The sequence below is a fragment of the Daphnia pulex genome, chromosome 8, assembly GCF_021134715.1.
Source record: "Daphnia pulex isolate KAP4 chromosome 8, ASM2113471v1".
NCBI classification, from domain to species: domain Eukaryota; kingdom Metazoa; phylum Arthropoda; class Branchiopoda; order Diplostraca; family Daphniidae; genus Daphnia; species Daphnia pulex.
In genome coordinates this window covers 13783236-13796476 of record NC_060024.1, presented here as the reverse complement: position 1 = coordinate 13796476, position 13241 = coordinate 13783236, and the positions used below count along the sequence as shown (strand labels likewise).

General features: G+C 45.8%; 1 protein-coding gene across 1 annotated transcript; it reads left to right on the top strand.

Moving 5' to 3' along the window:
- Positions 1-960: 960 nt before the first annotated feature.
- Positions 961-12796, top strand: LOC124201056. The gene is made up of 3 exons (XM_046597498.1): positions 961-3676; positions 3749-7599; positions 7680-12796. The coding sequence occupies exons 1-3, from the start codon at positions 1312-1314 to the stop codon at positions 12681-12683; spliced, it is 11220 nt and encodes a 3739-aa protein (XP_046453454.1). The 5' UTR covers positions 961-1311; the 3' UTR covers positions 12684-12796.
- Positions 12797-13241: the final 445 nt, after the last annotated feature.

Below are 13241 nucleotides of genomic sequence, written 5' to 3'. Positions count from 1 at the left end.
TTGTGACCGAATGTTTCATTTGGTACGACAAAGAGGCAGGGGCTTTCAACGGAATCGCCAAATGGAGTCAAACATTCGCCGATGCCCAGGTCTACTATCCGGCGCTCATGTGCCAGTTGGATCAGAGCTTAAGGAACTTTTTTCGTCTTGTGTTGAGCGATGGCAATCCGGACGATGAGATGTTGAAAACGAGAATCGACGGCTACCTCGACGATTTGAAAAATTGCGGAAACAAAATTGAAGATCACGAAGCTCTGCTGATTCGATGGAATTGCTCCGATGATGGTTTAATGATCCTTATCAAAGAGCTACTCAATCCCAATTTCGTCGAAGATAATCGGCGAGACGACATTGAAAAGGAACTAAGGGAAGCATTCATGCAGAACCTGGACAAGTCCTCTGAAGAAATTCAAATCAAGAACTCTGAGTCTTTCGAAAAAGCCCGTCTGGAGTTGCTTGAGAAAGGAGAAGAAGTTGAGAGACAAGGACGTCAATTGATTCAAGCAAAGGAAGGAAAGCTTATTCGATTGGAACAAGAACTCCGAAAGGCAGAGCAATCCGACACTATGGGAACGAACGAGTCCGACTTTCAGGGGAGCTGCCCAGCTATGCTCATCAGTGAGTTAAAGAACAAATTGCAGAAGAAAAAGGACAAACTGGCTTGGGGTCGATTTCTTTCTCTGTTGGGTCGATCGCCGCCGCCCTACGAGCTCGCCCGTCTACGACGTCACCACAGACTTTTCAGTGGCCAGTACGAGAAAATAACAGATTTCGCAGATGACGTCATCACCGAATTTGTTCTGAAGGAATCCTTTGAGAATGAGGGAGGCGACCTATCGAATTTGATGTCGTTTATTCAAAGCAACACGTCCGTTGCCAAGAACGAGATTATTGCCATTTTAAAGGACATGGTGAAAGAACCGATGCAGAATACCAACAACCCGACGTGGAAATTCAGTGGGACTGCTCTCGTCTTGAGTCAGGTTTTAGACAAAATCAAGTCGCCGTTGACTTGCGAAGAAATTCACGTCGTTGCTTCCAGAGTCATCTACGTTGATTGCGACTGGGTCACGCCGGGCATCGGCTTGGCCATTTCGGCGCCACTCGTCCAAGTCAGAGAGGAACGAACCATCGACACGTCAGGTGGTAACGCACAGCAGATTAAAGATATGAAGGCTAAAGCTGGCGTTGGACCAGGAATCAGCGGGGACCCAGGATCGAATGGTGATGCAGGAGAAAGTGCCGGACACGTTTCAATCGTTTGTGACTATTTGCACGGTTGCAAATTGAAAGTAAAGGCATGCGGAGGCGATGGAGCAGACGGCCAGGATGGCGGAGATGGCACACCCAGGATCAGATGGTAAAGACGGAGAGGACGCCAATTTACGTCCGCCAGAAGAAGTCAATCAGAATTTTAGTTACATTCCCCTCAACATTCTCAAGTATTTTGTTCCGATATGGAACGTCTATGAGATGTCACGTAGTGTCATTCACTACTTTCAAGGTTCAGAATTCGCAATCAAATACTTGGAGAAGGGTGAAGAAGGAGAGCCTGGTTTTGCTGGCGGATCTGGAGGTGCAGGTGGAAGCGGTGGCAAAGGCGGATTCCCAGGTCAAATCGACATCAAGTTCCGATTGGAGAAAACTGCTGCCATAGAAGAGGATGCCAAAAAAGGAGCTGATGGCAAAAATGGAATTCCAGGCAAAGGAGCACCTGGTGGAAAAGGAGGCCGGAATGGATGGGACGCGGCTCGAGTCTTTACTCCGAATCATCTGAACCCTTGGCTTTACATCTCAGGAAACTGGGTGGAAGACAAGGGCGATTTGCTGATAGAAGACGTCTACTGCAAAAACAATCAGAAAGTTCTCGGGTGTAAAATCACGAGAAAAAGCCAAGACAAAAGAGTAGTAGCCGACGGCCAGCGAGGAGAAGACGGCAATCAGTCAGAGACGAGCAACGCGGCCGTACCCAAGAAAGCCATGTCCGAAGTGGATACCGAGTGGACCATGCAGGAACAGGAATCGACTGCAGCACTGGATCAACTCGATCAATCCATTCGTGCTGACGCTGCCGCCCTTGAATCCATCGAAGCTCAAGCTTTTGCGGAAAATGAGAAACGCGCGAGGGCAGCAGCGGAAGATCTTAAAGCCAACGAGCAAAAACTGGATCGCGCCAACGAGATCGAGCAGCGGACAAGAAAGGAATTTCAAAAAGCGAAAATTGCGTCCCCTGCTCAGTCGATGCAATCACAGCTGCTGTTGAATGCTGACCAGCAGCTTCCCAACGAACCTGAAACAATGGATGAAGAACCTTATCCGGAAATTGTTAACGCAATCCAAACGATACCGATTACATCCAGTGACGAGTGGAATTTGCTTGAAGGCGTTCCATTATTAGATGCCCTCACTGCAAAATTCTCCGACGACACGGAAAAGTCGCAAACATTGTCCATGCTCTCACAGTCTTTGTTTTTGCGAATCCAGCAACAAGATTTGTGGACTCAAGTGACGAATATCGTCCGCCGTCACATGGACCACGTCGATGACTTGATCCAGTCTCTCAAGCACATCAATCAGAACATTGAACTGGGCCAACTGTTTCTGTTGAACAAGGACGTGGAATTCTTGAATGATATCCAGCGAGCTATCCAGGACAAAACTTTTGGATCAAAATTATTTAACGATGCCAATAAGAACAGCGTTCTGGTTGCAATTGATTATTTCCAACGCTTGACTTGGGACTACGAAGAACTTGCAAATTTGTTGAAATCTCTCGAAAATCATTCTTCTTCAGTAGAAGAGGGGTCGTCGAAAGTCCGGGACCAACTGGTGGAGGTTCTCGGCAATCGACTAGTTTCCGTCGTCGCTTCACAATTGCCTGGCAACCCAGAAAACCTATTGAGAGAACTCTTCCAGTGCTGTCGCCGCAACAATCCATCCATCCGTGTCCAGTTTGGAACATTTTTCGACAATCTGGTAGAAGCATTGAAGAAAGGGGCATCAGAGACTTACAACGCGGCCGTCCCCAAGAAAACCAGCACCTTAACGCCATTTGATCAAAAGAGGATCACTTTGAACGAGTTTATCCAGGAGAAATTGGGCGTTCTTCACGTGAGAGATTTGTTTCCCTCTGAAATGAAAACCATCAGCCCAGAGCAACTGGATAAGTTGGCTTTTTTGTTAAACAACGTCAAAACTGATGTCGAAGATTTAGACGGCGTCCGCTCGCTCGTTACAGCATTGTTATCAGAGAAAAAGGAAATTGAAGAGAAAGAGCCGTTTAAACAAGTCCTACTTCTGGTTGAAAAGGCATTTGATCAAGTTTACTGGAGTCAAGAATGCATCAAAATTCAGACAATGTTGGCCGATGTCAATGCAAAGTCTCTGCGACAATCGACCAATGCCCAAATGTCGAAAGAAGCTGCGATGGAGAGGGAGTTTTTTCTGAATTCAGTGGAACGACTCAAAGTGGCTCTAACGTGGACCTATTGTCGCAAATCTTATCAAGAAAAACTTGAAATTTGCAGCGAACTGAGACACAGATTCAGGAGTACTGCCTGGAGAGATTTTGTTAAGAAAATGTTGAAAAAGAAAAGACAAGAGAAAGAAGGAAAAAAAGAAACTGAAAAAGAAGAAATTGTAAAAAGATTCGACTTTGAGAAAATTGTCCGTTTTTGTAAGTATTCACTAGTCACTACTCAAATAATAATTTTTGAAAAATTAATTTCGTGACATTTAATTCTCGCAGTTCAATCGATGGAATGGATTAAGAAACAAGAGATCGGCATCGTTGGCACCTTCAAAGATCAAGGAACCAAATCTGATCAGGCTTCTTTTATGGATTTCGTCAAACAACTTCAAGATCAGACAGAAGTGAATGCCAATTCGATGAGGCCGCAACTAAGAAGAGCCCTGCACTTTCTCCATCAAAATAAAACGGTCCCGTTTACGGCAGCTGAAATAACCTCGTTGAATGAGTTATTTGAAAAAAGCCGTTTCGATGCCGCTCGAGACGATTCCTCCTGCCAAAACGAAGCAGATTTGCGAGCAGAATATTTACTCAACTGGAAAGAACGCTACTTTTTGCGCTGGACAGACTGCTGCGCCGAAATCGACCGGATTCGAGAAGAAATCCGATCAAATTGGATAGAAATCTGCGCGGACTTGGATTCGGTTCTCGAACCAACAAAAGTTGTCCATCGAATGGATGTTCTGTTGAATAGATACAACACCCTTGCCAGTCTGTGCCTGTCGCCAGCAGAATGTTACCAAAAATGGCTATCTCTCAGTAAAGAGCCTTATGAAAACTTGGAGCAGTGCATCAAATCCAGAATGCGGCAAGATTTCTCGCTCAATTATCAACAGCTAATGTACGATGTCGTAAAGGAAATCAAAGAGCTTTCGGCAACCTCTAAACCAGGAACAACCAATCAAATCCAGCAAAACCCAGAAATGTACCTTCTAGAAGCATTGGATTTACTCGTGACTGCTGTTGCTGTACAATGTGAAGGACCAGAAAAAGAAAAACGTCTCTCCTCGTTGCTGCCCAATGTGGAATTGCTCATTCTATGCCAAGTCGGACTGGATGATAGCGACCCGACGCGGACGTCCAACGTCGTCTCTCACCTTGAAAAATGGAAGAAATCCATCAGTCGCATGACACTGAATGGTAAACAAAACGAAACATGCAAGAGCTTGTCGAAAATATTGGATCTCGTTTTCTGGTCCGTCACTGGCGATGAGCTTTTAATCCAAGAACTCGTTCTCAAAGACAGACAGAATCGTCAAGACGTGAAAAGAGCCATTGTCTCACTAGAGTCTTTTCTTGATCATCTGGTGGAGGCCAATGAAATTGAGACGTTGGACATCTTCAAGGCGACTGTCCAAATTTTAAAAGACGGCGAAGACTTAAGCCCATGGCGACTATTATTCAACCAAAATCAAGATCAATTATTATTGGTGGATAAGCAGATTGACATTTGGAATCATTGCGTAAAAGAGGTGACACTTCATCCGAATAAAAAGGGCGTTGCAGCATTTTTGGAGGTGCTTCTCACTTCGTCGTCTCCTTCGTTGCTTAAACTACGTCTGACAATTGCGGCGCAACTTTTGGACCAATACTTCAAACCATGTGAGAATTTGGTCTTGTTGGAACGCTGGTCTGGATTAATAGCAACCATCATTTCCACTTGGCCACAAGTCGAAAGTGATCGAGACATTTTCAATCGGCTGTCAACTGTTCAAACCTTTCTCATTCTTCATCTGACGGCATTTCTAAGACGACGGCTTCAGCAGAAGAAAGTGAAAAAATCCATTGAATTTCAATTCAAGGAATTGATTAATCAGCTGGGTATCGTAGCCAATTTCCTCGACCAGTCTGAGGTCCAAGCCAATCTCCTCATTTTTGAGGGCCTAGTGCTTCTAGCCAAAGCCATGGATGCCAACGTAGACGAACTGAATCCATCGCTTTTCATCTCCCAGTACATTGACCGGTTGTACAATGGCAACAAAAAGGGGGTGAACAAAAATTACGATTTAAGAAAGAAAGCTATCTGCCAAGTTCTTTATTCCGATCAAGAGAACGAGCCAGTTTTCACCCCTTTGGAAAAGTCATACGTAGAGCGTTGGCTTCAGACCAAGTCCTGCTTCCAAAGTGAAGACCACATTTGGCATTTCTTTGGCCAAATCGATGCAGTCAATAAATCAAATCAAACAGTGGCAGTGAAGACTCAAGAAAATCGCCTATTCTCTTCGACGCATTTCGACATCATGTTGACCAGCGAAGAGAAGAATTACATTGGCATCGTAGGCAGAGATGTCGCTGAGGAATTGCTCCGAACCCAACAGCCTTTGTCTTACATGCATGTTTTGAAAGAGCGCGCCGTTCAAAAGATTTACCTGGGCTTTTTGCGATACTTTTATCCCGAACTGGATGCAGAACAGAAAGACTTGCAGCATAAGACAAAGCCAATTGTTTCGACGGATCCCAGCGACGAGCGCAAATGTATTGTTGAATTCCGGCAAGCATTTAGTAGAGCCCACTTCTTTGCCAAACGACAAGGTGTTGAATTCGAGTGGCTCATTTGGCTGCAAGAGACCGTGCTGAGGTCCATCGTATCCACGCGGGACCGAGTGGGATTGGCTTTGGTAACCGAAATCCTTTCGACGTCGATCGAGTTCACTCCGAAGCAACTCTTCAGTTGGACGACCAAAAGTCGACCCCATCGGTGGCTGGACGACGCCTTGGTCAATTCCATCATGAACGTCATAGACCAGTTGGTTGGAAAACCGTCGGCAACAAATGCCGGATCGCTAGATCTTGAGCTACGTTTGCTCAAGACTGATTTGCAATCCTGTCTGAAAACCCACCAGCAGAATGGAAGAGCCGTCCTCAATATTTTCCTCCGCAAGTTAGAGCACGAGAGTAGACTGAATCCAACGAGCAATCCTCCGATCGATTTGTCTTTCCTGACTGGAATTGTTGCCGATTTGAAGGTTCTGCAGCGAATCGACGACATCGGACGATTCCGGGAAACTCCTCTCCGCAAATGGGCGAGGCTGATTCAGCACGCTCGTCTGGCGGATGCCTGGCCGTCTTCTTTGACTGATCAACTGACGACTATCCTGGATCGACGCTTGGGCCACGACAAAACCGACCGTTTCCTCCAGCGGTTCCATTCCAAATACGGTCTGTCAGAAAATATCGGAAGCAGCAGCAGTGGACCGAGTCCCGAAAAGATCTTGCAAGACATGCTCAGAAACTTGTCCAAATACCCTTGGATTGTCGACAAGTTCTTCACCTTGGCCAACGAGGAAAATGTTTTTGACGACCACCTCTGGAAATTTATTCAAAATCGAGAACTGATTGAAAACGAAAAGAAAACTGATTCCAAGGCCGATTTGGATCCTGAGCAACTCACTGACGTGATGAAGAACGATGAAGGCAGTTGTGCCATTGTCGGCAGCCTCCAACAAAAGCTCATTGATCAGATGATGGAAATTCGACGGTTAGCGTTGGAGGAAAGAAAGTCGTGGGATGACAAGAAAATCAAAGAATGGATTGAAAATCAAAAGAAAGATTCAAAATCCAAACGCCTGGATCCCGTCGATTTCTTGTCCGTCGCTTTCCGGGCTGTCCAGTTGAAGGAAAAATATGGTTTGCGTGACGCTCAACTTTTAGCCGTTTTGATCTTCATCTCTTCGACTACTGCTGATGACGGGCCTCAATTCCAACGTAGAATGGCCCAGATCTCGACGGGCGAGGGTAAAACACTCATCACTGCCTTGCTGGTTGTGTGTCACGTGCTGGACAACTGGTCCAACGGTCGGCGGTTCGTCGACATCATCACCAGCTCGTCGGTTTTAGCCGAGGCCAATGTGACAGAAATGAAATGGTTCTTTGACCTGTTTGGCATTTCAGTTACCAATAATTGTGATACTGAATGCTCCGAAGATGAAAACAAACGCCGTCTGCGTTACAACAGCGACGTCATTTACGGCGATTTGTCCAGTTTCCAGCGTGACATTTTGTTGAGTAATTTCTTCTCCGAACGCAAAATCACCAACGGTCGAATAGCTAGTGCCGTCGTCGTCGACGAGGTATTTATTTTTCCCTTTTATTCATTTCAATGAATGTCAAGTTTACTCAAAAGTCCTTTTGTTTTTTAAATATTTTCCAGGTTGACAGTATGCTGCTAGACAAGGGCGAAAACATCCTCTACTTGTCACACAAGATACCAGAGATGGACGATCTGACCCAGGTGTTTGTGGAAATTTGGAATGCCGTTCACGCGCCTGACGTGGCCATGAGCGACGAGAGTGCCCAAGCCACAGTCTACCGTTTCATCAAATTGCGACTAGAAGAAGGCGACATCGTGATCCCGAAATGTCTGGACACCTACGTCCATCGTCATCTTTTGGCATGGACGCGCAACGCTTTCCGTGCCAAAAACCTGGTGACCACCAAAGATTCTTACAAAGTGGACGACGTGGGCGACGGCCACGGACAGCAGATTGTCATCATGGACAAAGAGACGGGCGTGGAACAAGTGCAAATGCACTGGTCACAAGGGCTGCACCAGTTCTTACAGCTGAAACACACCCTCAAACTGAGTCCTGTCTCACTCAAAGCTGTTTTCATGTCCAACATTGGCTTCTTCGAGGAGTGCAAAGATGACGGGCGCCGTACGGCTCTGTACGGCATGACGGGCACGCTGGGCTCGACCGCCGAATGCCAATTGCTCCACGACGTGTTTAATGTCGACTTCTTCAAGATGCCACGACACAAGCGACGCTTCTGCATCGAGGAAGATCCCCTATTGGCTTCGTCCAAAGAGAAATGGCTGGAAAACATCAGCACTGCGACCAAGGCCCAACTGGATCAGGGACGAGCTGTTCTGATTGTCTGCGAGAATATTGCGTCAGCCGAAGAAATACACACCGAGCTATTGCTCAAGCAAAGTCATGACAAGAAAAATCCATCCCAGATTGTCAAGTACGTAAGTTCCTTCGACAAAGAGTTTCTAAAAAAACAGCACGATTCCGCTTTGGATCCTGGTGACGTCATTGTGGCTACCAACTTGGCCGGACGGGGAACAGACTTGAAGATCAATGACGAACTGGCCGAAAACGGTGGCCTGCACGTTGTCATTGGCTACGTTCCGTCAAACGCTCGAGTCGAGGCCCAAATCGAAGGACGTGCAGCAAGAGCCGGGCAACCGGGCAGCTTTCAGTTTGTCGTTTGCCATCCCAGCGTCAATAGCAAAAAAGAACCAATCTCTGAGCTCCTTCGTCTCAAAGTGTACAGAGACGATAAAGAATGTCGCCGATTGGCAACGATTCGCAACCGTGGACTTCAAAAGATCAACCTGGAAGGGAAGCTCTTTGAACGATTTCATCAGGAAATTTACAACGAAATCAAAAAGAAATTGGAAAAGCGCCCCGATTGTAAATTGCAAATGGAATTTTTGACAAATCGCTGGGCTTTGTGGCTCGACGAGAACGCCGAGCACATCAACAACGTCCATCTCAAAAAGACTGACGAGATCAACAAGAATTTCCAGAATTTCAAGGATGAATGTCTAAAACTTTGCCATCAGCCTACTCCTCTGGCATTCGCCTTGACGCCGTCGGAGCTAATGAAACTGGGAGATTTCTACGAAACTAATCAAGAATCCGATTTGGAAAAAAGTAGCCACTGCTACAGCAAAGTTATTGAAGACGAGCCCAACGCCTGTGAAGCCGCCCTGATCCGCAAAGCTAAACTGATATTGCAGAAAGCCATTGAATTCGATAAGAAAAAAGAAGCCAAATTTTTACTGAAACGGGCCAAGAATTTGATCAAAGTCAAAATGGAGTTGCTCACTTCCACGAGCGAACTTGTCAAACTCACATCCAAATGTAATCAGCGAGCCGGCGGGACTGTCCCAAGCCAGAATCGTTTCGAAGAACAAATCATCAACCAATTGAGTCTTTTACAGATTCACTTGTCAGCAGTAGAAGACATTCTCGGCCGTCCAGTTCGTCGGATGTTGGAAGCCCAGTTCTCGAAAGATGCACGAGAGGAAATCGGTGAATTGTTAAATGTCATCGAGGCAGGTGCAGGTTTATGCAAACCGTATCGCTTGTCCAAGAACATTTCTTTCACGAGCAAAGATGGCAATGAGCTTGTATGTTTGACAAGCCACCAGGTTCAAAAGACGGTCGCATGGCCGTCGCGTCTGGACCACTGTCTGATACAAACCATTCAGCTCATCAAGCAAAAAATGAAAGAATCCTCAATGAAAATGGTGAAAAACGAACTGGAAAGCGTCATCGTGACCCAAGATCAACTGTGGCAAGTGCTGATTGAAGAAGGTTTCGTCAGCCAAGAGGAAATTATCCGCCAACAAAGAATCTGCTGGGCGGACCAAAAGATGGAATCAATCAAGACGTTTTTGAACGATTTGCCCAAAGAATTGATTCATTACAAAAGCCTCCTCGTAAATTGGCTTGAAAATCACAAAGATGAAGATTATGCCACGGCAGAGAAGAAATTGGGACTCGATCCTGAGCACTCGTCTATACTGGAAGAATTCTTGAAAACCAAAAAGGTCCTGTTGAACGTGGATGAACGTCATGGGAAAGTATCCAAGACATTCGAGTTCAAGTATAATCTACCAGAAAGTCTGAGAAAACATCACCGTCTGTTATCCGACTGGTCTCTTGACCATAGAGAAACGACAGCAGCCCAAATAGGTACAGCAGTGAGCAGAGAAGATCTGCCGTGCCCCAAGGACAGCCAGGAAGCAGTCGACCAGTTGTGGAACTATCTGGTCGAGCAGGGCGTCATCAAAGAGAGTAAAATCATCTTCTCTCGTGGACTGGAATCGGAAGAGAGTCAAAAGCGGATCAGTGAAATAGAAACAGCCGTCAAAACCTCTTTGACCGCTAGCAGCATTGACGTCATTTGCCGAAAGTACCGCACTGCTCCAGAACGCGCTACAGAATTGTCCCGCACCGACATCCAGGAATACTTGGAACATGATAAGATTGAAATAACTGGCGAGTCTACTCAGATTACGTTAAATCCTGGAAAAATACTAAAGTGGATAGCCAAACGAAAGATGAAGAAACATCTCGAAGCCTACCGCGATGAAGTATTTGAGACATTGAAAAAGAGCATCGGGCAGCTCCACACCATTCCGAGGGTGACGGCCTCTTTCCAGCCAATGTCCAAGAACTTCATGTCCGATCCGAATACGAAACGTTTTCCAGCCGAAGAGATCCAGAGTTTGCAGGACAAGTCGTTCGATCAAGTCATCATCTTAAAAGAAGATAAATTATGGCGGGATTACTTTAGCTGGCGAGCTTTCTTCGTGGCCTCGTTCGCCTTTGCGAAAATCTCGACTGGCTTGGTCGTTCAGGTCATGTCCGATGGACTGATTAACTTGAACGAATTGAAAATACCCGGAAGTTTCGGAGAAATGATGTTCGCCATTCAGAATAGCCTATCTGGCATGAGTGTGTCGAATGTTTTCAGCAATCACATGTTGTTGAGCGTTGGTTTGACTATCGCCACGGGTGGATTATCTTCCTACTTGACTAAAGGAGCCGCGGTGTTGAAGACGGTCTTGTCCGGTTTCCAGGGCAAAACAGGATTATCCTCCTGCTTCGCTATAGCCAAAGTGGCACTGGCAAAATATGGCAAATCCGTCCTTTCGGCTTTGACCAGTTTTGGTGTCGACAAATTCCTCCCTTGGCTCAAAACGTACATCATGGACAAAATGACTTCCCTCCTCAAGGGCCTCATTAGCAAGATTTTGTCGCCAATGTTCGACACATTACTGAAGAAGCTGGAACAAATACGGAAATTGATGAAGAAGAAGGGACTTCAATTGGCCCAGATTATGACATCGATTAGAGCCACCCTGAAAAAAGTAGGCACTTCCGAATTGACCAAACTCTGGATCCGGCGTGCTGTCGACCAAGCTTACTCATTAGCCAATTCCATGGTCGGTGCTTTCGCCAAGACACTAGGGGATGTCTCCAACGCTCTGCAAACATCTTTCAAATTTGACGGATTCGTCGAAAAAGCCAAAAACGTCCTCAAATATCTGGAAAAAAGCGCAGAAGTTGTTCGGCTCGCCTGCCAAGCTCCGGAATATGTTGAAAGCATCAACCAAACACTGGACACGACGATCATCAAAAAGCTAGAAAGTGGGACTGAAATTGAAGTGGACACTACATCCAGCGAACAAGCAACAGAGAAGAACTTTACTGAGTTTAAAAAGAACGTGAAGAACCAAATCGAAGATCACATTTTCCAGTCCTTGGTTGAAAGCTTAAAAAAAGCCTGGTTTACACCATGGCTTCAAGGCAAAATCGAAAATATGGTCGACCACTACAGCAAGAAAACTTTACAGGTCGCCGGTTTTGTGTGGCAAGGCTCATCAGATGACGCCGCAGCAGAAACGGGCGATTCTGCTGATCAAGGAAACGCAGAGGATTCACCAACGGCCATCGATGCTGGGGAAGAAGAGGCCGAGAAACTCAAAGATTTGCTCGGTGATGACGGATGCGAAATTCAAAAGGATCGTCAAGGCAAAGCCGTCGTTGAGCCGAAAACATTCGAGCAAGTCGTCGACAGCATAGGCGGTGGTGAACCAGTCGGCCTCCTCCAGATGCAAATGATTGCCAATTCCGTGAATTATTCGCTTGAAATTGTTTACAAGGTGGGCGAGCTTGTCAAAGATGGAAGTGGATCTTTTGTTCCAGAAGGCAAGTCGAAGGGAAGTATTAAAGTGATTTACACTGAAAACGAAGAAGACGGTACCAAACGTGTCACCGTAGAGGGACTTGATGACCAGCCAATTGACCTACCAACGACAGACGACGCCAAACCTACCTCACTCGGTGGATGCCTTTATGATGCCGTAGCCAAAGCCCTGGGTAGTTCGACCGAAGAGCTGTTGGCTCAAGTTAAAACCCATGCCATCAACAGCAAAACGGCTCGTTATTGGTACGAAGAAATGGTGGGCGACGCCTTTCCGGGACTCGGCAACAGAGCAAAGGACGAGAGTAGCACTGCGGTCTTTCGCCCGGATAAAAAGAGCAAAATAAGTCCATCAAATGGCGTCTCTTCCGTCGTGCAGCGCCTTATTATTGGCACCATCAAAGAACATCTCACTCTTGATGCTCGCTAATTTGTTTTAATTTTCCTTTCCGCGTTGGACTTTTAATGAAATACTTAATCAATACTTACACATGATGCCATTGTATCGATGACAATATAATAATTCATTTGGTCTGCATTTCATATGGTCTTATAATTAATTTCTTAGCTTTACATTTCACTTGATCCTGGCATTTTTATTAAATTGTTTTTCTTTCAAAGGTTTTATTTAACAGCAGGCGATATTTTGAGCTGTTTCGTGTTGCAATCGGTGGGTCCATCCATCAAATTTAGCAAGTCCACCAGGTAGATCCCAAGGACTTCAAGCTGAATACCCAGAAGGATCTTTTGCAAAAGAGAAAAAACCATGGCGGATGTTCCTCGCCTACAGGCTCTTGTGAAGATGGAAATCCTGTTGCACTCTCAAGGATACACTTTGATTGTCACATGGCCATGGAAGAAATTGTTTGACTAATAAAGGAAGAAAAGGCATTGGTCAAGATGATCTCCCGTGGCTTGAAATTGACCCGCAGCTTCTTCTTCTTTCTTCTTCTTCAGGGGCCGGCAAAAACGGTGAGTACTTCCATTT